A 25,029-nucleotide genomic window follows, 5' to 3' on the forward strand; every position below is an offset into this window, starting at 1 on the left:
TACACCTGTGGGTTTTTGTGAATATATTATCACTGTGCTTTGATTGCATAAATCCAGCCAACTCTGGGAATTTAGAAAAACAATTTAAGTAAACTATTTTAATGGTTTTGGTTGTACTTCACAGAGGGAGTGTGGATGGTGGTTGTCAGAGAGCAGACTTTATTATCTGCTTTATAGTGCACCAGAGAACATACAATTAAACTCTGTGAAGTTTAATTGGCAGTAAGTCATACAGAGTAATACAGCTGAGTCACACTCTCTGGGCAACCCAAAATAAGGAGGTTCATTCCCTTGATCTTCTTAAACAATATAACTATAAGCAGAAGATATGACCTGGAGACCCTCCTGCTGATACAAAGAGAAAAATCAGCATTGATTAAAATATATCATTGCTAGCAAGGAGAGAGAAATTAGAAAATGATCCTGTTCCACTGTGACAAGGAGCACAGCTTGTGACCAAGTTACACTTCATCATTTGTGAGGCCAGAATCAAAGTTACAAATAGTAGCCCCCATCCTGTAAAGAAATGTCGGAGTGCAGACCCTTGCAGAATCCCACTGAGGTCAATCTTGCATCTGTTTATAGAACAGGCCCTAGAACATATAACTGAGTATAAAGTATGTATTGAAATGGGGTATAGACTGTTCTGTTGACCTCACCTGTTAGCAGACGCTAGGAGCCTGCATAAATCCACTGAGGGTTCTCCTAACTCACTGTGACAGGTGCAGCTCTTTAACTCCACCCTAGATACAAGGGAAATGGAGCAAGTTTAGCGGTGAACCCTTTCCCCTGCAGATATGGCTGTGCACTTTTGCCTTGTGCTTAGTGGACTGGGCAAATCACGGCCTTCAGCCCACGGCCTGAACACCAGAGGTGCAGATTTGGGTGTGCCAACATGAGTTATCCACACTGATGGAGGCTGGGCAGCAGATGGAGGAACACCTGGAATCAGAAATGTCAGAGAGAGAACCAAGGCCACAGCTGCATCCTAAATCTGAGGGACAGTCAGTTAGACAAAGAAGCCATCATGGATAATAGTAAGACGGTTGATTACCCTAGGTGGTAGCAAAAAGTGTTCTTGAGGGAGTTGTGGGACGTCGTTTGGATGCTAACTCGGGGCTGCAGGGGGAATGGGTCTTGTTTTGGTTTGTTCACTAGGGTTGCCAATTTTCTACTCACACAAAACTGAACACACTTGCCCTGCCCCGCCCCTCCTCCAAGGCCCCGCCAATCCGCTCACTCCATCCCCCTCCCTCTGTCACTCACTCTCCCCACCCTCACTCACTCACTCATTTTCACCAGGCTGGCTCAGGGGATTGGGGTGTGGGAAGGGGTGGAGGGCTCTGGCTGGGGGTGCGGGTGTCAGGGTGGGGCCATAAATGAGGAGTTCAGGGTGGAGGAGGGGGTTCCAGGCTGAGGCAGTGGGTTGGGATGCAGGGGGGGTGAGGGCTCTGGATGAGGCCAGAAATTAGAGGTTCAGGGTGAGGGAGCAGGCTCTGGGCTGGGGCAGGGAGTTGGGGTACAGACTCTGACTCTGGTGTGGGGCCAGGGATGAGATATTCAGGTGCAGGAGGGGGCACCAAGCTGGGGCTAAGGGGTTTGGTTTGTGTGGGTGGGGGGGTGTGAGGGCTCTTTCTGGGGGTGTCAACTCTGGGGTGGGGCTGGGGATGAGGGGTTGGGGGCGCAGGAGGGTGCTTTGGGCTGGGATTGAGGGGTTTGGAGGGTGGGAGGGGGATTAGGGCTGGGTCAGGGGGTCAGGGGCGTAGGCTCCGGTTGGCTCTTACCTCAAGCAGCTCCCGGAAGCAGCTTAAGTGGCCATATGTTCCTTTTCCTCCGAAAGCCCTTGTATTGCACAGAGCACTGCAGGGATTCTGAGCTGCTGCACTGCCCATATACTGACCTGGGGAGATTGTTGTTAACATAAACCAGGGGTTGAACTGCAGTACAAAGGTAACATCAAGACTTTATGGTTCCTCCTCTCACCTGCCCTACCCCTGGCTGTTTTTATCTGGAGGTACAGAACAGAACTGAGCCCTCTGACTAGAATCTTCCTCGACCCACCATTCTTTCTAGGGATTTAAAGAGACATCAATGTGTCCTCACAGTCAGCATTTGATAACACCAAGAGGTGATGAGTCAGGCATCACACCACCATTCTGAAGTGTCACTCCGTTAATATTTTGTGACTTGTCATTCTGTAATGAAATGGCTCCACAGAGGTTTAGCACCAGTTTGCAGGTCATTTGGTATGTTGCTGGCTAAGTCTTGTTTTGGTTTTGCTTTTTCTGTCTATATTATTTGCCTCCCCATTGTGACAAGGATCATTCTGTTCACACAGAGAGCACCCATTTCAAGCCCATATCTTGGGAAATAACACCTTAATGTAACTGTTGATCTTCAATGGCTCTTTTATGATAGAGGACATTTTGATAGAGAACCTCACTTGGCAATAGTCGATTTTTCCTCAGCAAGAAAACAAATATTCCTCACATTTATACATGTAGTCTCCTGTATGCTTAATGCTTTGCAAATATTAATTAAAGGCATCACTATACTTAGCAGAAAAGAATTAATATGTCTATTTCACAGCTGGATAAACTAATTCACAAAGGTGGAGTAACTAGTTCAAGGTCAAATAGTCAGTGCAGAATCAGGAATAGAAGGAAAGGAATTTGGCACCAAGCCACCTGCTGTAACCACTGGAACACACTGCCTCCCTAGACTTTTCAGCAAAGACATTTGTCGTTCCCGTGTGTTAATGAAATTAGCAGTCCCTCCAATAAATGATAATTAAAGGGCTATATTCTCTTTTCATTGCACTTGTGTAACTCAGATTAATATTAATTAGAGTTAGTGTACAGCAAAATATATCAGTATTGTTGCTGCCAGACCACTCCTTACATGTGTAAGAAGGAATATCTTAGTATTTATATTAGGTCCCTAATCACAGATGTAAGTATCTCTGAACCTTATATATGACAGTGCCTCAGTGTAAAGACATGATTAGCTCAGATTCACTAGTTGCTGTGCAATGTGAGCTGATATTGAACTTTGTGCAAGACCCCCATCCCTCTGGTGAGGGATGAAGTTGGAAACATAAAATTATCCTCCTCCATCTCAAGAAACACCAAGATAAGGGTGCCAGTGTAACGCCATTTGCCCTTATTTATGGTGGCTCTGTACTGGCACGTAGGTTATTACATGGAAGTGTAATTTTCAGTCCTGTGTATTAGCACGAGTGAACCTGGCCCATTGTTATGTGCACACAGAGCTTAAAATATGACTCAGGCTTAAAAATATGGAGAAAGAACACATCCCACCCATGAACAAACTTTTATTGTCCCTGAAGTAGGGCCTTTGTTATATCTTGTCATACTTGATCCACAGGCTCAGTAATCTGAGATTTGTTGCATTTCCTTCCATTTTTATTCATTTCCATTATTTTTAAAAAGCTACACTTCTTATCTCTCTCCTCTTATCGCATCCTTCTAAGCTGACTTCTTTGTTGCAGTTATCACCTCCTTGTTCTAACAGCAATTGGCTTCTGACCCTCCTGTTTCCCATTTCAGCTTTCATGGCATGAAATATGATTCTTTTATTAGTTAAAGCCTTACTTTCCTTTCACCAATCCTCGCTTCCATTCCTCTGTCTTCTTTCATTTTGTCCTCACATATTTTCACTTTTCAGTTTATCTCATGTCCCTTTCAGCTAAACCTGAACTCTGTATACACAGAGCTGAAGACAGGCCTACAGTTAAAATTAGTTTCTGACATTGTTAAAAAGCACATTAGGAATAGAAAATAAATATTCTCCTTTTCATTTGATTTGCAACCAACATGCAGACACTGCACCAATATTGTTTTCCATTATACAGTGCTTTATCTCTAACCCTTCCCCCACCTCAAAAAGATATTGCAAATAAGGCTTCCTTATAGTTAATGCAAGAACATGCATGGACATCATCTGCCATTTTTTAATGAAATTATGAACTACAACAGTGTGGTAAAAGTTTCTCATTTTGTAAGAAAAGGTATGAATTACAGTCATTGTAATTGTCAGCATAGAGCTGTTCCCCAGCAGCAAGACAAAGAAGATTTTGGTGTGCTGAAGAGCAATATCTTACATGCAGTCTTTTTTTTTCAGCATGGTGTATTGTGTTTCATAATGAGCAATGGAGAGCACTGTGTCTTAAAAGTTCAGCTTCAGTTATGCAGGCAAGCTGGATTTATTGGCCAAGTTCAGTGAAATACAACCAAAATAAATGCACAGGAAGCTGCCCTGTAAAGTATTCCTTGAAAACAATGTTAATACTTTTATATAATGTGTTTCAGTACAGTGTTGCTAATAGCTTGAATAGCTGTTTTAAACATTTTTCAGGCTTTCAGGTGTATTCTTTACATGAGGAAAACAGAATTCACATGAATTCACAATAGTGTTTGCCTGGGAGACATATGGAAGTTAAGTGACTGTTAGGGAAAAACTTATTTACAATTTTTTGTTTAAAAAATGCTCAGAATGCATAAAATTTCATTTCTGTACAGCGAATGACTTATAACGACACACTAAATGCAAAAAGTAAATGCTTCTTATATTTCAGTTAGTGTCTTAAAGGACATCTACAGATACAATGTGCTGTATAATTGTGGGAAGGGACACCTGATAGATGTTGTGTGATGAGTCTGAGCAAATGAAATTGTAATGGAATTCTTGTTCAGGCTTTAGAAAATAGCTTTTTATTTATTCTTTTTTCTAGAGATGCTACATCCATATAATTCATTACATACTTGCACATCCTTCAGCAAGTCAATAATGAATCAATGAATTTAAACCTATTATACCATTTTTAGCATGACAAACGTAAGCCAGGGTGTTTTTCAAGTGGTGTCCTTTTTATTGTTGTTTTCCTAAGGCATTTCTGTGGAGATATTCAGTGGTTCAAATGAATAATTTTGATTCTTTTCCCTGGCAGGTGTATGAGGCAGTCCCCTGTTACACTGAGTGTAATCAGTATTCCTGGGTAGTAGAACCATGGTCTCCATGCAAAATCAACAGCGAACAAAATTCCCTCCACTGTGGAGATGGAATACAAACTAGAGAAATCAGGTGCGTGAAAAGAAAGGCATAATTATTTTAAAGATAAAGAAACTAAAACGTTTTTTCCCATAAGGAAAAAATAACTGGGCTTATGAAAGTGAATGTCCAGCATCTCTGAAGTGGAAAAAGGTGTGCATTGACATGTAAAGGTTTACAGACAAAACCACTCTCAGATGCAGTTTTATTCATAGTCCTAGAGTTAAAGATCAGAAGGGCCTATTAGATCACCTCATATGACCACCTGCACATCCATCGTAGGTTACCAACGCCACACAGCACCTGCACACTAACCCAACAACTGAAATGAGACCAAAGTATTACAACCTGCAGGAGACTAGGCTATTATGAGCCACAGACAGAATAGGAGGGACCAAGGTTCACCAGTGCCTGAGGCCCTTGGAATGGCTGGGAAATGATTAGCTGAAATATACTCAGATAATCCTGGCAAGTGACCCTAACCCACATGCTGTAGAGGAAGGCAAAAATTCCCCAAGATCACTGCCAATCTGTTCTGGAGAACATTCCTTTCTGACCCCGCATATGGTAATTAGCTAGACCCAGAGCATGTGAGCAAAAACCAGCCAGCCAAGCACCTATAGAATGGTATGATCATGACTTCTTTGAAGTCATACAATGCCTAAATTGGAACTCTTCCTTTGACATTCCAGCTATATAGCAGAGCAGGCTAAATAACAAAACAATAAGGAAGAATTTGGATTCACTAATATTTTTTTCAAATGAAACCACCGCGTTCAGTTCACTGTGATTTATTGAGTAATATTAATTATTTGCAAGTATTCACACAACCACTAATTATTCAGGAAAGTATTCCTCTATCTCCAACTTTTTATGAATATTACTAGTGATTATTCCTCCAAAAATTTGTTCTGGAAGTGTGTTTATTATTTCACAGTCTCCTCTTTAAAACACTGTCTTCCAGTCAGGAAGCAGAAACAATATCATGTGACATAGGTGACCAATTATTTATTCATATTCACATGGTAACCACACAAAGCAAGACGTCAAAATTTAAAGCTTGCATCTCATAGTTTAAAATTATTCAATTATTATTGAATATTTACAAATAACAAATGCATATAGGAAGTCAGCATTGAGTTAGCATAAATTCATAATTAATATTATTTGTAACAAATAGTTTGATCAGCTTTATTGTGCAGACCCATGGGGTATATATAATGGCTCATTTGGAAACATACAGATCTGTTGTCAATAAGCACCTCTGTTGTTCTATACATTAAGCTGTTACTACCAGATGTAATAGATTATTAATTTTCTCCCTGTAGATGTGTAAATACTGCTGAGGATGGTGAAGGCAAGACTGTGCCCATTACGCTGTGTGATCAATCTGAAATCCCTAATGAAACCCAAAAGTGTAATCTTTACTGCCCTAATGAGTGTGTAATGTCTGACTGGGGACAATGGAGCCAGTGTCCACAGGTAAATGGATTTTACAGTGTCTCTTAGGGGAATGTTTTCATGCCTGCTTCTCAGTTTCCTCTTCTTGAGTCACTTTAGGCTCCCTTTTTGTAGTACACGTTTCAGTACCAAGGATAACTGACTTTCCAAGGGAAGTCAAGCTCAATGGATTCTATGTCCAGACTGGTTAAATCTTGATGATTTTAGATGTCACCTATTTCTCCAAAGACTTTGCCTTAGAAAAACTAATTCGAAAAACACATAGTACTTATTTATGACAGATGACCAGATTGGGGCTCCATTTGGACTGGTGCCAAAGCAGGTACAAAGAGGATAGAGAGCAGCAGCTCCATGGCATATCGCCTGCTGACTCCCAGGAAAGGCCATCTATACGGGCACAGGTAATTGTTTTATAGTGGAGTTATACAACTCTCATAGCTATCTACAGGTCAACCATAGCACTAGAACCACCTGGCTCTGGGCAAAGCAAGATTGGGGCTGAGACGATGACTGCTTTCCCCCCCTCAAACCTGCACAGAATTGCATTGTTATCTGGCACTGCTTCCTTCTTCACACCTTGAAACACTCTTGAGGCAGTGTTTGGGACAGCAATTAGTGAGAATCCCATTGTTGCATGATTGAGCTATAGTGCCATGAGGAAAGGAGAGGACTGTGAGTTGTGCAAAGGCACAGGCCACTTATCCCAATGCCCGTGCTCTTTGTAAGTGTCCCTACATCCATGACGTTATTCCCCAAACACTCCCTCACAGAGAAGGATGGAGGGAAACTCTGAATCTTGTGCAGATTTCTGGTCCTGGTGGGTATGACATAGCAGAGTGTTTCTCACTCGCTAGTGTTATGATTCACACACTAATTGCCCAGCTTTACTTTATTATTTTAACTTAGAAAAATCAAGACAGGTTTTGTAACACACCTGTCTTATGTAATTTACCTATATGAGAGCACTGTACTTAAATGACAGATAAACATTGTCCCTGTATTATAGGGTTCATTATCAAAAGTGTGAACAGCTATTGGGCATGTGTTTCCATTATTGCAGGCACAGAAAGTTTCCTTGCACAGTCAGGCAAGCTTCTCTCCTTCCACATGGGGACATGTCAAATAAAAATTGTATTTTCATTCCTGTACTTACCCCAAGTGCGGCAGGGCTTTGATGCAGTATAACACTTTGTTCCAAACCTATATCTCTTTCTTGGATAGTTTTTCAGACTCCCACTGTGATAGCAGCAGCTTGTCTTGGGAAATGTCTTTTTCTTCACCAGTGAGTCTTTCCAGGAATGGAAATAGATGTTCTTCATGCTATCATGAAATGACCAACTCTGTAAACGTTTCCCCTTTGTCGGATCTTGTGTAACAGACTCACCATTGGAAGATGCTAAACCAGAAATTTTAGGGCATTAGAAGTGTCAGCATCAATTCAGTTTATTGAACAGACTGTTTGTTTTTAAAAGTTATGCTACCCACTTGCTGTGAAAGGGAGGCCTTTATGTGCTGCTGCAGTTTGATTTTAAATTGACAATTGATTATCATCTGGACATTCATATATATATATGCTTAACAGACATAAAATAACAGGTCTTTGTCTTGAAGAGTTTACAAACTGAGGGTCTGATCTTGCAAAAGCAACTAACAAACACAGTGCTTACTACTATAAGTTGTCCCACGTGCTCAGTGGGGCTACTCATGTGAATAAGAATTACAGGATCAGATTTGTTTGCACCTGTGAATATTATCAACCCACAACTAAGACCAGCGCAAGGATCTGAGTGAGGAGACTCTGTAGTAAGGAGGACGATGTCTGGTTCTAGGCTGGGGAAAATCTGCACCGGAGAGGAAATACTGTGGAGTGTGATTGTGGTGTAGCCTCCTGGCTGGTGAGCCAGCTAGTCCTCCTGCATTGTGATCCTTGGCCAAGACACTATGTAAACTAGATGAAATATACTGTTAGTTTAAATACACTTCAGTGAAGGAAAAGCAGGGAGTTTAGCTTTAGGAAATTATGTTCTAGATTTATATTCCTGAGCTGTATATACAGTTTGCTTAACAAGCTAATGTGTTGGGAATATTAAGTGTAGGCAGTAGCTTGTTTGGGTCTGAGACTTATTAAATGATGTTCCAAGTACAATCTACGAATTAAACAGAGACTCAGTTTTCAGCTCTATCACTAAGCCAACCATTCAAGTGGTGACATGAAAGAAGATTCCCATGGTAGAGAAGGTACTTTGGATTCTAAGGAATAAAAGCTGGACCAAGTCTTAGTCATAACATTTTGAACTGCCAAATGCATGAGGTCTTAAACTATGTGCAAAAAAGAACAGAAATAGACATCAGGTTTTCTTTCAGACGGGGACAAGGATTATTTTAGGAAAAAGCAATGCACATCACCTTTAATGATGAGCATGTTGAAACTCAGAGGTTAAAAAACCTCCAACTTTTAACCATTGTAATAAAATATCATTTCTGACCACACTGCTACACAAATTACATGAGAGCACCAGTGAATCAAAATTTCCAGTACTGACCCAGCAAAACCTGTTCCAGGGCAGCTGTACTACAGTAGTTAAATATCCACCCTGACTTCAGTTCAATGGGTATCCTGTCTCAGGAGTTATCCAGGTCTTTGAGGTGTAACTTCAGTATCTCCAGTTGACAACATGTATATTCTGAGGGCTTAACTCAGCCTGAAATCTGTGCACAGAGAACTCTGAATACTTGATGTAAATTGTAAAATGATGATCCTTTTCTTCAGTCATTTTAGAGAGTCACCAAAACATTCAACTCCTATGCTATTTTGAGTAACACAGATAATTTAACAGCTCTGTTTCTTAACAGCAAAGAAAACACTGGTCTTCATGGGTAGATTTTTCAGAATGGTTCACTATTGGCCTAACACACTTCTCATACAAGTAAGTGAGAACTTCAGTGAGAACAGAGCTAGGCCAATGCTGATCACATTTGAATACCCTACTGTTATATTTCATTAAGCAAAAATCAGGCATTTCAGGCGATACAGACTCAACCCATAAGGGGCTGAATGCTCTCAACTCCCAAAGTGTCAAACTGAGTCAGAGAACTGAAATGAGAACTCAGGACTTGTCACTTGCCCCATAGTCAAATGACATTGGCCCAGTGGGAGTTCAAAGCCCTTCGTGCCATGCAAGAAGTGCTCTATGCCTCACCAGTCAAGACAGAACTATGAGACCACTTTGGAGACTTTGAAGGGATGGGGATCCTGAGTAGAACTGGAATAGCTTGGTCTGTATCACAGATACTACAGTAAAGGCAAATACTATAGGAAGACAGGAAATATGATGATTCGAGTAGAGAACTGGGAATCAGGATGCCTCAGTTCTCATTTCTGTTCACTGACACACTTTGTGATCTTGGGAAAATCACTTAACCTCCTTGTATTTCAATTTAATCATTTCTAAAATGGGTATAATAATTAATAATACCTTCTTCACAAGATGCTTGGAGGTTTAATTAAATGGGGATTGTACAATGCACTGATATCCTTTGATGAAAGTTGCTATATGGATTCAAATTATTATTAACAGCACAAGTTGACAGACAAACGTAGGATCTGACCATTTTCTATAGCAGCACCACTTTTGGAATAAAATAATTTTGGACACTACAGAGTAAACAAGGCTCTATCAAAGAGTGAAAAGCAAATCACTGTTGCTTTTATGAATTTCTAGAATAGTTGCTCATATTGACAATGGTGTTGCTGACAGCAGACATGAAGAAATTGGAGGTGGTTGAAGTATATGTACACAGAGTGGCCATTGAAAAACATTAGATTGAGGTACTAAGGGGTATGTTTTCAGCAAGGCCTCTACCATGCTTCTTGCATATGCACGTATACATACATGTGCCCAAGTCTTGCAGGTGCAGACATTTACACGTGAATAGCTTTCAAATGTTTAAATACGTTTGTTTACATTTGTTAAATATGAATGTTTAAAAAACACAAGTATTTTGTATGCACAGAGCGCAGGCATTTGTTATTGTGACCTTTATTTACCCACAGAATAAGCACAGCATGGACAATGGTGGTGCGTGCTTCCTCGTGACACTTCAGCCAACATATTTCAAACAATCTTCTTCTAGGAGTGATAACATATTATCATTTCAAAGTATGTCGATTCCATGGCACCCTACTGACTCTGCCAACACGGCTGCCAGTTACTGTTGTTTATGATGGCTGTTTTTGTAGTTTGGACAGCTGTCCACAAAGAAATGAACTGAACCAATTTCTCATTCCATTTAGGTCTCCAAAAACACATTGGACAATAACAACATTTAGTTGATACCAACTTCCTGGTAGATATTAATGCATCATCCAAATGGTTAAAGTTCTGTTTTTGAGCCATCCGTCCCCTATATTTTATTGCTCTTTTTAAAAAACTTCAGTGGTAGAACTGTGAAATTATTTTAAATAATTTTAAGTTAGATTATGACACATTTAAATAGGTGACAGCAAATTTATTAATCATGGATCTATTACTCTCAAGGCAAAGCATGATTGTCAAAATTATACATATGTGGCCTGATCTTCGTCCCATTAAGATCAATATATATAGTACAGTATAGTGTATATATATATATAGTATATATATCTATATATATATAGATTGAAATATTTCACACACATTTAGCGATAGATTTTTGTGAGACAGGTTGCCAGAATGCATTGTGGAAAATTGTAGACTCACCCGATTTGCTTCTCCATTCCCATGGTATTTGTAGCTCTCTTGAGAATAGTCAGTGTTCATGAAACTTCTTAGCAGTTGACAGGACTAAATGGCCACCATGTCATAGCTATCTCTGAAATGACCCACTCCTGTGAGTCTTAGATTGAAAAATACTTGATTATGATTCTTGTCATGCTAGAATTCCTTCCCAGACACCTTCGTGTACTGCGTTTTCTTAATTTAAGTGATTTGGATAATGACTGATAATAAACTCATTCCAGTAGGAGATTCGCTGAATCATAGCAGTTGGACACGGACCTCTTAGACCATCCAATCTATTCCTCGTCAATGAAGGATTGTTTCCCATGGTGTACTTTTTAGCGTCTTGTTTGGTATAGTTTTATATATCCTCTTCCTCATGTGGATTCCTAACCTTCAAGACGCTGTGTGCCCTTGACTCCTCTTGAAATCAGTCAGACTTGAAAGAGGTCAGTGCTCAAACAATGGACTCCTCACCTCTTCTTTCACCTGATATATTTGAAAAAGGCCTTAGTTATACCTTTTTGGTTATCGTAAACTTTGATTATTATTTTTTTCCTGCTCTTCTCTTTTTTGGACACTTCCTCTGACTCTAAGAATTTGTGTTTGTTTGCTCACTCCCTTTTCTGTTTCCAGTATGGTTTTGATTCATTTCAGATTTTTCTGCAGCTCCATCTTGGATTCTTTATTTCCAGTTGAACTGCAGCTTGCTGTACTTTGATTATTGTGCCTTTTAGGATTTCCCACCATTACTGCTCAGTGGCGGATTTTAATACTTCTTCCCATTGTACACTACCTTTCTCAATTACCCCAAATGTGCCTTTCTGAAATCTAATACCTGAATGTTGCTTTCTGTGATTCCATTCCTTTCTTTGCTGAACTCAGTGAGCTCAAGGTTACTTATTCTAAGCTTCCCTATTATTCTGACATTCTCTATCAGTAAGGAGTAAATCCAACATGGCTTCCACTGGTAGAAGACCCTCTTCTGGCCCATAAAGTTTTCTTTTTTGTAACTAAGGAACATCCATGTAGTTTCAACATGAAGGCTTTAATTCATTTCAAAATAAAAACAGTTTGAAGCTTGCCTGTTTTGAAAATTCATTAGGAAATTAGAGATTTCATATGAGTTCCAGTTATAATAATGTGTTCAGACATCACCTGGTTGCTCAAAGAACCAGCTAAACAGTCCAGAAACTGAAATTCTGCCATCTCTGTTAAATATTCAGTGATCAAATAACATGCAGTACCTACAGTGTCTTGACTGTGGATTCATCTGACTTGGAAATGTAATTAATTGACTTCAGTTGAATTCATTAAAGCATTCTTAAGCTGAGTTAATATGCAAGTTGTGCTGAAAGTCCCTGGAATAATTATCTCAATTTTATTTTATTAGCTTTCTGCTATCATGCTCCCCATATCATAGCCATAGTCATAGCCCCCATATCAGATCTGAGCGACCTCCTTGTTTGCCTCAGCTGTTGGCATTTACAGTAAAGAGACTGGAATTAGTTAATTATACAAGGTTACATATATATTCAGTGAGAGCAGCTGTTCCTGCTTCAGTGGTTGTTCTCCACATGGATCAATACCAATGTGTGGCCCTATATATGTAACAATTAAGTTATTATTCTCTTAAATCTGTATAATGTTTAAATACTGACTGATTTTAAAAGTGGGAGCAAGAGATGTGGTTGGCTTGTAGACTTGATAGACAACTGTATACATTACTAAAATTTTCATCACAACTGATACCTTTATCAGTAGTCTTTTCAGAGGCTTCAAGACATGGAGACTGGAGTAAAGAATTAAATAGACATGGAATTATATTTCCAAGACTAGAGATGGGCTATCCAAGTCCAGGGTGGGAAGTATTCTTGTCAGGGGACATTATGGGGAAAATTTACGCTATTTCTGTTGGCAGTGTACCTGTGGATAAATGAGTGCAAAGTTCTGCAGTTTAAGTAATGGAGTGGTAGCAAGAAACACTGGATTTCTAACCTCAGCTCTGCCACTAACCATGTATGCCTTGGGCATATCACTTAGCCTGTCTGGGCCAAATACTGACTACAGTTACACACATGCCACCCTCTTGAAATCAATGAAATTGCATAGATATAAATGAGGTCAGAAGTTTTGCTCTCACTTTTTGTTTTCCCACCTGTTAAATCAGGAAAATGTACCCGAAAGAGATGTTGTACAGTGTTTTGAAGGTGTAAAGCACCATATAAGTGCTAATTATTATTGCTAAATACATTTCCTAGGTCTGGTTTTATATAACTGTGCAGTATAGTCCAGGTTTCTTGCTTTATTTTAAAGATTACCTGGAAATCAGTGAGGAAAGAATAACTATTTTAATAAGTACAGGATGAATAAATGTATCAGCTCCTTTTAAATAATTACAGAGTGCAGAAAGCCCCACATGAACAGTATAGGCTAATACATTTACTTTATAATGGACTGGTCATGTTATTGTATAGAACATTTACATCTTCATGAAGATTATGATGAATGGTTCATAACACAGTTAAAATTGGTCAAACCCACTTGCTACGACTGCACGTACTCAAGTTTAAGAGTTGCGCATCTCTTTGAGTAGTTTGTTAAACATAATGTAGCTAGCCATGTATAGTGCAATCCACAAGCATTTCAATAAATTAAACGCTTTGGCTAATGTGTTCCAACTTTTGTACTGCATGGTTATGAAAACCTAGGTACATAGATAGATAACTCATTTATGGATCATAAACAAGGCTTAAATTGTGATATACTAGGGACTGTTAGATATATGTTAGAAACACTGTAAAACTCATACCTGGCAACCTAGCATTTTATAGCCTTACAATTTTATTCCTCATCTTTTACCATCCTCTTCCATAACAAACTTTTCTTGTGTTACATAAATGTCTTCCCTTTGTCAAAACAAAGGTGGATTATCTGTGCTGATTATATCCTATACTTCCTTTTGTGTTAGTTTATAGTGGGGCCAAGTGGTTACAGCAGATTACAAGAAATACAGTAGTTATATTTACGAAGATTTGCTCTGTTGGAATTAAGATGATGTCTTTCACCCTTCTGAAGTGACTGCACTCTTGTGGCACATGCTGATCCAGTCTGGTTTTGAAATGGTTTGCTTCTGGCATGTTTTTGTATTTTGGTAGTTTGTATAAACTAATCTCTGAGTCCAGTTCAACGCCATACATGTCATATAGAGATAGGAACTGGAAGGTGCTCATGTCAGTAAAGTTATGTGGTTAAGGAAACTCCTTGCAGCTGAGTCTGACACACTTGTGCAAGTGAAAGTGTTACTGACTTCAGACTCTAAGATATTAATTTAGGGCCTGAGCCTATTACCATTGAAGTTAAGACCAGAATTGCCATTTGTTTCAGTGAAAGTAGGATTGGGTGCCTGGATTGAAAGGGCTTTGTCTTGGAACTTGTTTGTAAATGGTTTTCAATTAAGCCCCAGCTGTGCCTTCATTTTTGTAGGCTAAATGTTTCACCGACAAATAATTCCCTTCCCTTCCCCCCCCCAATGAATTGGGGTACAAATATTATTCATGGGATATGTAACTACATGGTGTAAACAAATAGATATTCAAAAGGAGATTTTTAAAGGCACATAGAGTAGTTAGGCACTCAACTCCCATAAGTCCTTTAATAACAACATATCTTGTTTTCAGACCCTGAATCTGCAGTCTTTTGGTTGCATCACATTTTTTCCTTCCCCACCTTTCAGCTTCCACAGTGTAGAAAGAAACCAATGTTTATCAGTACAAATATAATGCAAATTATAGTGTAGATTCAAGTTACAATTCTTTTCCTCTACAAGAAACATGAGCTCATGCAGGGCAAGAACCAACTGGGACTACCTTACCAAGAGATTATCACTTACCTAACTAGTAAAAAGAAGATTAATCTTTGATCAAAGAAAATAATAGTTATTACTAGAACACTAGGAGAGAAAACAAACTCTTTGAAAAGACAGTCAGTTATGACATCTATTTAATGGACTAAGATTTGTCAGAAGTGAAGAAACTCTGTAAGATGCAGTTGAATCTCAGTAATTCTTTTGTATGAAAAATATAAATTCATATGCATTAGCAATGAACGAGAACTGTTAATCCATCCCCTTCTAAAACAGAGTTTTTCCCTGGGTATATTTCCTACTGCTTTCTCCAGCCTAGTGGCAGATGTCTCAAATTATGAGGACTCTAACATTTCTCACAGAACAGCATTTCAGAGCAAAGCTCTCATGATATCTTGTAATTTCTTCCTTTATAGTACTATCCTTTTCCCTCTTTCTGCACTATCCAAATCTCTTCCCATGCCTTGGGCTTCACTCACCTTAATCACTGGAACAGTCCCCTGCCTGACCCTCCTCTCTTATCTCCAGTCAACCTGAAATGCTGCTGTACTCACCTTCCTGCTCAGTCCTTCCAACCATGTCACCTCTAGTCAACAGTGAATTCTTTCCTTTGTTTCTTTTATGAGATCAAACACAAGTGCCTCTTCTTCATCTTTAAGACCATACAAAAACTTGTCCTTGCTCACAGCTACCTCCCTCTTCTCCTCTCACTCCCTATACTCCCAATAGTCACTCTTTCCCTTCATCTTCTTCACTCCCAGCTTTGTGGCCCCTGCTCTTGCATCATTCTCTGTTCATGTGTATCTCTAGCCTGCCACAAATCCCTCTTCAAAATCCATTCCTTCCAGGAATTATTTCTAATTTGTTTTCCTCAGATAATCTCTCCCCACCCTTATTTCTCCAAACTGTATCTTGCCTAGTTGTGTATATGGTCTAGTTTAGATTGCAAGCTCTTTGGGATGAGGACACATTTCGTAACAGGTTGGTATACATACAAACACTCATACGTTTGCAGAGCTGATTAAGTCTCCCTTCCAAACATGCTAATGTGCAGTGCAATGTCCGACTGACATCGCTGTGACTCTACTAACAGGTGCAGATGTCTGCACTAGCAGATCCCAATGCAGGACCTAGTGATCTAAACAGCTAGCAATTATAATGTCACCACTAATAATATCACCACTTAGAGTTTTTCCTGGTACGCAACCTAAATATTTGTTTACTTCACGCCTGCTGTGTATCACCCTCACCATTCCCTCTTCCTCCTTGGTGTTCACTAAGTTTGTACCCCTCAACTACACGCACACTGTTATAACCTTCTTAGTCAATTAACCAAACTGTAAATATTTTATTCTTCTAGGCTGGATTTTCAAAGGTTCCTAAAAGAGTTACATATCCAATTCTCACTGAAGTTCCATTGGATTTGATGCTCAGGTGCCAAAGGGAGCTTTGAAAATACAAGCCTTAATTTCTTTAATTGCAAGTCATCCCTTCCTGTGTCTTACTCAGTCCAAAAATATTTGCTTCAATTTTTTAAATAGATAACATGAAAGAGTAAAATCAATTCTAGCACTACACTGACTTTTCAACTTAGGTAAAGGGAAATTTAACAAATAATGCTACCAAATATTAGTTACAGTTGGTATAGCTTGCATTTTGCATATTTCCCAGGGACACAGCTTGATCAGTTGAACGCTTTTCCTTTGAGATCTTTTATTTTTCAGAGACAGTTGAAGCATACTGTTGTTTCCAAACATCATGGCTCATCAGCACAACTGATCAAAACGATGGCTATCAGAGCTGCAGCAGGCTACTTATTTATTTGGATATCAGTAAATGCAAGATTCACTCTGACCTGTTTGAATCATGGCTGTTCTGCTACCTGCTGTGGCTAGGAAGATACCTGAGAGGGAAAATAGCCCTGCTTTCCAGTAAATCTGTGTTCCAATTTGACAGCATATTGTGGTAAACCCAGGACAAACAGCTACAAAAGGGGGGTAGTAATTAGTCCCAGGGAATTAAAAGGCCCCTCCCTATCCACTGAGGAGAGAGAACGATGGGACAATAAGGTTCTGCTGGAAAAGGGGTAGCTAGGGAACCAATTAGGTTCAGCTGACTCCAACTACTTGGGACTTTTTTAAACCCTCCCCTGGGTGGTAGGAGGGAGACAGTGAGGGAGGGACAGGAGCAGGGAAGCTGCCAGTAAGCTGTTTGCAGCAAGACACCAGACCCTCCCAGTAGGGAGGCTGCACTCGCTCCCCAGAAGGGAAGGAAACAAGCACAAGGGACTGACTGAGGAGAGGAGTAGCAGGACCCTGTGCCACCTATAAGGATTCGCCTTACCCCAAACGTGAGTCTCCAAGGCTAGAAAGGACTGAGCCTACTGAGGCGAACAAGGTATTTTGCCACACTTGGTGTGAGAAGTGGGATGTGGTGAGTGAGTAAGGCTCTGTGGCAAGCCATCTCAGAGCAGGGTAAATCACACACACACACAAAAAAAAATGGAGGATGTAGTGAAGGCATTGGTACAGGCCACTGCGGCCCAACAAGAGGCTACCAGGGTGCAGATGGCTGCCCAGCAAGAGTCAGTATGCGTCCAACAGGAGACGAACCAATTAATGATGAACCAGGCAACCCAAGATCGAGCCACCCTGAATGAAGTAGTGAACCAGTTAAAAGCCCTGACCACACTGACGCAAGGGGCCCCAGGGGATCCGGCTGCTGCGGGCAAGCAACTATTTACAGAAGATGACTACAGGTGACGATATAGAGGCATATCTCCTCGGCTTGGAGAAGACAGCACTGCGGGAGGCCTGGCCCCAAGACCAGTGGGCAGGTATCCTGGCTCCATTTCTGTGTGGGGAGCCCCAGAAGGCCTATTTCGACATGACCGCAGAGACAGCTATGGATTACACCCAGCTGAAGGTGGATATCCTTGCAAGGTCATGTGTGATGTCAGCCATATGGGCCCAGCGCTTCCATGAGTGGAAATACTGGGACAGCAAACTGCTGAGGTCCCAGCTATTTGATTTAATCCACCTCACCTGGAAGTGGCTCTGCCCTGAGACCCATGGGCCGGAGAAGATAGTAGAAATCCTCATGTTGGACAGGTACATGAGGTGGTTGCCACCGGACATACGGGGGTGGATCCACCAAAGCGATCCCTCCTCCTATGATGAACTAGTTGCCCTCATAGAGAGACACCTAGCAGCCCAAGAACTTTTGCGGACCACCAGGGAAGGAAGGCACCAGAATCGGAGACAGGTCTCTGCGCCGAGGCCCCGGTTTGCCCTAGCACGAGGCCAGACTATGGAGGGGAGGAAGGAGGCCGAAGAGCAGCCAGATGTCCCGGAGAGACTTGAGGACTGGGGGAGAAGGGCTTTATCCCCTGAGCCTAGTAGCCCAAAAAATCGGGGGATGCCCCGAGCAGGATACCAATGTTATGCATGTGGAGAATTGGGGCATATCGCTGCCCAATGCCCAAATCTAGAAGAGCCCATGCAATGCAAACTGGGAGATAATAGGGGGACCATGTGATCTAATAAGTCTAGTAGGGGTTGCGATGGTCCCTCATAGATACACTAGACCCGTTAAGATGAATGGTATAGAGACCACCACGTTAGTAGACTCGGAAAGTGCAATCATGCTGGTCTCGGGAAAGCTGGTCGGGCCGGACCAACTATCCCGGGCCAAACGCTCAGGAATATCCTGTGTGCATGGGGATGTCAGTTACTACCCAACCATCCCCGTAAAAATAGAAGTTCTCGGAAGCCCCACTAAGGTGACGGTGGGAGTAGTTCCGAAACTCCCCTACCCAGTCCTTATTGGATGAAACTTCCTGGGATTTGATTTAGCCTACTCCCTGGGGAGAAGGTGGAAGAAAATAATGAACCCGGGACCCAGGGGGTGGGCCAGATAAATAACCTCCCCCCCACCCCGGCCTTCCAGGAATTTGGCCAGGATTTGTTTTCCCCTCTGGGAAAGCCCCGGAAGACTCGGAGGGAACGGAGGGCGGATAAAAGGAGAGGAATGGGGATCTTGACCCAGTACCAGAAATCTATGCTTGTAGGGGAAAGAGGTGGCTCAATGGACAGCGGGGCGGGGCAGGAGATCAATGACCCAATAGTTGGACCTTGTTCCCTGGGGGTTTTCCCAGAGGGGGAGACAGAGGTCGATCCCCTTGAGTTTAGACAAATGGGGACCTCACTCGGGAATTTTGGTCAGAATCAGGCCAATGATCCAATATACAGAAATATTTGTAAAGAAGTAGTCAGGGTAAATGGGGTCCCCCGGGAGGGGTGAGTCAAGGGCCCAGGGCCATATTATGTGGTTAAGGGTGATCTGCTATGCAGAGTAGTCCAGGTCCAAGAGCAAGTTGTAGAACAACTCTTGGTCCCACAGAAGCATCAGAGGGGCGTGATGGATCTGGCCCACAGCCATCTGTTTGGGGGCCATCTAGGAGTAGATAAGACCCTTGATCAGATTCTTCAAAGGTTTTTTTGGCCCGGCATTTATGCAGCTGTCAGGCGATATTGTACCTCCTGTCCAGAATGTCAGTTACATGGACCCCGACCACACCTAAGGGCCCCTTTGGTACCTCTACCAATTATTGAAATCCCATTCGAGTGAAAAGCTATGGATCTAGTAGGGCCACTGGAGAAGTCAGCCCGGGGTCATCAGTACATTCTGGTAGTACTAGATTATGCCATCTGATATCCCAAGGCCATACTCCTACGGAACACCATGTCCAAGACTGTCAAGGTTCCTCCCCCACTCTGAACTCTAGGGTACAGATGTGGGGACCTGCATGAAAAAACCTCCTAAGCTTATCTTTACCAGCTTAGGTCAAAACTTCCCCAAGGTACAAAATATTACACCCGTTGTCCTTGGACTGGCCGCTACCACCACCAAACTAATACTGGTTACTGGGGAAGAGCTGTTTGGACGCGTCCTTCCCCCCAAAATACTTCCCAAAACCTTGCACCCCACTTCCTGGACAAGGTTTGGTAAAAAGCCTCACCAATTTGCCTAGGTGACTACAGACCCAGACCCTTGGATCTTAAGAACAATGAACAATCCTCCCAACACTTGCACCCCCCCTTTCCTGGGAAATGTTGGATAAAAAGCCTCACCAATTTGCATAGGTGACCACAGACCCAAACCCTTGGATCTGAGAACAATGAAAAAGCATTCAGTGTTTTTACAAGAAGACTTTTAATAAAAAAATAGAAGTAAATAGAAATAAAGAAATCCCCCCTGTAAAATCAGGATGGTAGATATCTTACAGGGTAATTAGATTCAAAAACATAGAGAACCCCTCAAGGCAAAACCTTAAGTTACAAAAAAGATACACAGACAGAAATAGTTATTCTATTCAGCACAATTCTTTTCTCAGCCATTTAAAGAAATCATAATCTAACACATACCTAGCTAGATTACTTACTAAAAGTTCTAAGACTCCATTCCTGGTCTATCCCCAGCAAAGACCCAGCATACAGACAGACACAGACCCTTTTTTTCTCTCCCTCCTCCGAGCTTTTGAAAGTATCTTGTCTCCTCATTGGTCATTTTGGTCAGGTGCCAGCGAGGTTACCTTTAGCTTCTTAACCCTTTACAGGTGAGAGGAGCTTTCCCCTGGCCAGGAGGGATTTCAAAGGGGTTTACCCTTCCCTTTATATTTATGACAAAGACCATAGCCAAAGAATTAGTCTGGATTTTTTCCAGAGTAGGGATACCTAAAGAGATCCTGATGGACCAAGGGACCCCCTTTGTGTCTAAGTTAATGAAGGACCTATGTACAATGCTCCATATACGGACGGACCCTCAGGACGTCAGTCTATCATCCCCAGACTGATGGTCTTGTAGAACGCTTCAATAGAACATTGAAGAACATGCTACGGAAAGTGGTTAGTCGTGACGGGAAAGACTGGGGCACCCTGCTGCCTTACTTGCTGTTTGCTGTATGGGAGGTTCCCCAAGCTTCCACTGGATTCTCCCCATTCGAGCTATTATATGGTCGCCACCTCAGGGGCATATTGGACATGGCCAAAGAGGGCTGGGAAGAACAGCCGAACACCGGGAGAAACATCATTGAACATGTATTGCAAATGAAAGACAGGATAGCCCAGGTCGCTCCCCTTGTGCGCAAACGCCTGGAGAAGGCCCAAGGGGCCCAACGGACATACTACAATCGCCAAGCAACGACTTGGAAGTTCCAGGTGGGAGACCGGGTAATGGTGCTTATACCCACGGCAGAGAGCAAGCTCCTGGCCAGGTGGCGGGGCCATATGAGATAATAGAAGTCATAGGAGAACTTGACTATAAGGTTGCCGGAAGCTGGAGGAGATCTACCATATAAACCTGCTGAAACCATGGCAGGATAGAGAAGCGCATGTGGTTGCACTAGGGGCACCATCCCCTAAAAGCGACCAGCCCGACCAAGTGGGAATATCCCTGGAGTTGACTCCGGAGCAACGATCTGAAGTGGTCCGCCTGATTAAACGCAACCAGGATGTGTTCTCAGAAAAGCCAGCCAGGACTACTGAGGTTCACCATCACATCCTCACAGAGCCTGGAGTGAAGGTGAATGTCAAGCCATACTGGATCCCGGATGCCAAAAGAGAGGAGATCAGGACAGAGGTCAGGAAAATGCTGGCCTTAGGAGTCATTGAAAAATCTCATAGCCAATGGTCAAGCCCAATGGTTTTAGTGCCTAAGCTGGATGGCAGCGTGAGGTTCTGCAACAACTTCCGAAATCTGAATGATGCGTTTGATGCGTACCCTATACCCCGGGTAGATGAGCTAATTGACAGATTGGGAAAAGTATGGTTTATGTCTACCCATGACCTGACCAAGGGCTATTGCCGGATCCCCCTGGCCAAGGCCGACAAAGAGAAGATGGTCTTTGCAACTCCAGAGGGACTATATCAGTACACCGTCCTCCCCTTTGGGTTGCATGGGGTGCCCACTACTTTCCAAAGGCTCATGGACAAACTGTTGCGACCACATGGGAAGTACACGGCAGCCTATCTCGACGACGTTATCATATATAGCCCCAACTGGGAGACACACTTGGAGAAGGTGGAGGCAGTGCTGGATACCCTGAGGAAGGCGGGCTGATGGCAAACCCCTCCAAGTGTTCGCTCGGGCTAGCTGAAGCCAAATACCTCGGGTATATAGTGGGGAGGCTCGTGGGGAGGCCCCAACTCAACAAGTTAGAAGCTATACAGAAGTGGCTCCGACCACTCTGAAAAAAACATGTCAGGACATTCCTGGGACTAGTGGGGTACTATAGACGGTTCATTCCCCACTTTGCCACCAGGGCATGCCCATTAATGGACCTAATGAAAGCTCGGGGCCCAGACATAGTAAGATGGACGACCACGGCTGAAGATGCTTTTTCAGATTATGGACGGCCCTCTGCACTGACCCCATACTCATGGCCCCAGACTGGGGGAAGGAGTTTATCCTACAAACCGACGCCTCTGATGTAGGGTTGGGGGCGGTACTTCCACAAATGGTTGGGGATGATGAACACCCCATCCTCTTCCTCAGTAGGAAGCTCCTGCCTAGGGAACAGAAATACGTCATTGTCGAAAAAGAATGCCTGGCGGTAAAATGGGCCATAGAAAGCCTCCGCTACTATCTACTGGGACGGAGGTTTACCCTCGACACGGACCATGCCCCTTTGCAGTGGATGCACCAAAATAAAGACAAAAATGCCAGAGTGACGAGATGGTTCCTGTCACTTCAACCCTTCCACTTCAGGTCTGGAATCCAACATGGCAATGCAGATGGCCTGTCGAGAGTGCACTGTTTTCCGACCCAAGTAGCCCAACCCCGTAGTGTTGAGCGGGGGGGGGAGGGGATGGGATATGTGGTAAACCAGGACAAACAGCTACAAAAGAGGGGTGCACATTTTCAAAAATCCCAGGGGATTAAAAGGCTCCTCCCTATCCACTGAGGAGAGAGAACCAGGGGGCAATAGGGTTCAGCTGGAAAAGGGGTTGCTAGGGAACCAATTAGGTTCAGCTGACTCCAACTACTTGGGACCTTTTTAAGCCCTCCCCTGGGTGGTAGGAGGGAGACAGTGAGGGAGGGAGAGGAGCAGGGAAGCTGCCAGTAGGGCTGTTTGAAGCAAGACACCAGACCTTCCCAGTAGGGAGGCTGCACTCGCTCCCCAGAAGGGAAGGAAAACAAGCACAAGGGACTGACTGAGGAGAGGAGTAGCAGGACCCTGTGCCACCTATAAGGATTCGCCTTACCCCAAACGTGAGTCTCCAAGGCTAAAAAGGACTTAGCCTACTGAGGCGAACAAGGTATTTTGCCACAGTATACAATGTGCTGTGCTGAGTTATGTTAATCTCCTATAATCATGCACAACTGGACGATGCTATATCCCTGCGAAGAGTACATATTTTCTGCCTGCATATTATCCTGTTGAAGGAAACAGAAGCAGGTATTTCAGAGCCAGCACATATCTGCTTCTTTGAGCACAATTATTGATTTTTGTAAAGTAAAGTTATGCAGAAGAACACTAACTAGGAGTGTCTGCTGAAATACCTTCTTTGATTTTTATTGGCAAATCATTTAAGTTATTCTTTCCTGTGAGAACAAACAACCACATTCATTGCAAGAAAGGTAATAAACTACTGGTAGACACTTATCACGGGATTAGTTTTCAGATAATTAAGAATAATTGCTTATTTTAGATGAGTAGATGACTGTTTCCTGAATAACAATGTACATTTCAATAAGACTACCATGTAAAATTATTTGACAAGGTGATAATAACTATCAGAACATAACAGTATTCCCTGAACACTGGGCAAGCGCATTCAGCTGAGCCATCATTGGCTGTTTTCCAAGATAGGGACAGACTCTGCTCTCACTTAGACTGGTATAAATTGGGAGGAGCTCCACTGATGTCAGGGAAGATGTTTTAGATTTACAGCAGTCTAACTGAGGTGAGATTTTGTGCTGCAATGCAATGACATTGCTTTTTAATATTCATAATAAGGGCATTACTCATATTTTCTCCCACATTCAGTTCAGTATTCACAGGCAGCTGCAAAGCAATAAGGCTGTGGTTTTTAAACTGATATCAGCATGACTTATTGAAGAATGGTATTTGAAATTTCCAAGCATTTGTGAAAATAGAAGATTTCTTACATCTTGCTGTCCAGAGTTTCCTTGGTATCTTTATTGTTCTTCTTTTGAGCAGTCTTTAGAACTAACGACATATTATCGTGAATTAAGTATACTCATGAACAATTTTTCAACTGCTTCCACTGTATACATTTAATACAGGCTTTCAGCAGGTATTTATGTTGGTGGTTAAAGTGGGGAAACTGAGTCATAAATCCACCCAATTTAGGCTTAATCAGTTTCAAACAGAATTATTGTCACTTATAATGTCTGGACACATGTTTCTGTCTGATAATAATAACAGACAAGGTGGAATTGGTAGGGCCCAAGTTACCACATTCTGGGGCAGCGGGAAGTCCTTTCAACTTCCATGTTGATCGTTGCCTCTTCTGATCTATGTCATGGTCTTTCAGTTCCACCTTTCAGTTTCTGGTCCAGTGTTCTCCAGTTTGGGCCTTGTTCACTTGGATTTTTATACATTTCCACATTTCAGACTACTTAATCTTTATCCAATCAGTTTTTAGCATGTGACCCCTTTGGGTTTTATGGAACCTGTACATTAGGTATGCAAAACTTTGGTTTACATAATTTCTGCAGTTTTGTTGTTGTTTATGTAGGTTTTGTCATGAGTTTTCCCAGTAAAAGGTTTCTTGTTGTTATAGGTCTGTGTGTTTTCACCTCAAAACTTCCGGCACAACCTACTACTGTTGTTCTCTCAGCAGTAACCTA

The 25,029-nt window shown here is 42.2% G+C and overlaps 1 protein-coding gene across 2 annotated transcripts in view; it reads left to right on the forward strand.

Annotated features, from left to right (window-relative positions):
* The window catches only part of THSD7B (thrombospondin type 1 domain containing 7B), a 517,186-nt gene that overhangs the window by 449,634 nt on the left and 42,523 nt on the right, over positions 1 to 25,029 (forward strand). For both annotated transcript variants that reach the window (XM_073305365.1, XM_073305366.1), the window contains exons 16-17: positions 4,970 to 5,103; positions 6,399 to 6,552. In XM_073305365.1, the coding sequence (XP_073161466.1) occupies positions 4,970 to 5,103; positions 6,399 to 6,552 (288 nt within the window). The remainder of the gene's footprint in view (positions 1 to 4,969; positions 5,104 to 6,398; positions 6,553 to 25,029) is intronic.

The sequence above is a fragment of the Lepidochelys kempii genome, chromosome 11, assembly GCF_965140265.1.
Source record: "Lepidochelys kempii isolate rLepKem1 chromosome 11, rLepKem1.hap2, whole genome shotgun sequence".
NCBI lineage: Eukaryota > Metazoa > Chordata > Testudines > Cheloniidae > Lepidochelys > Lepidochelys kempii.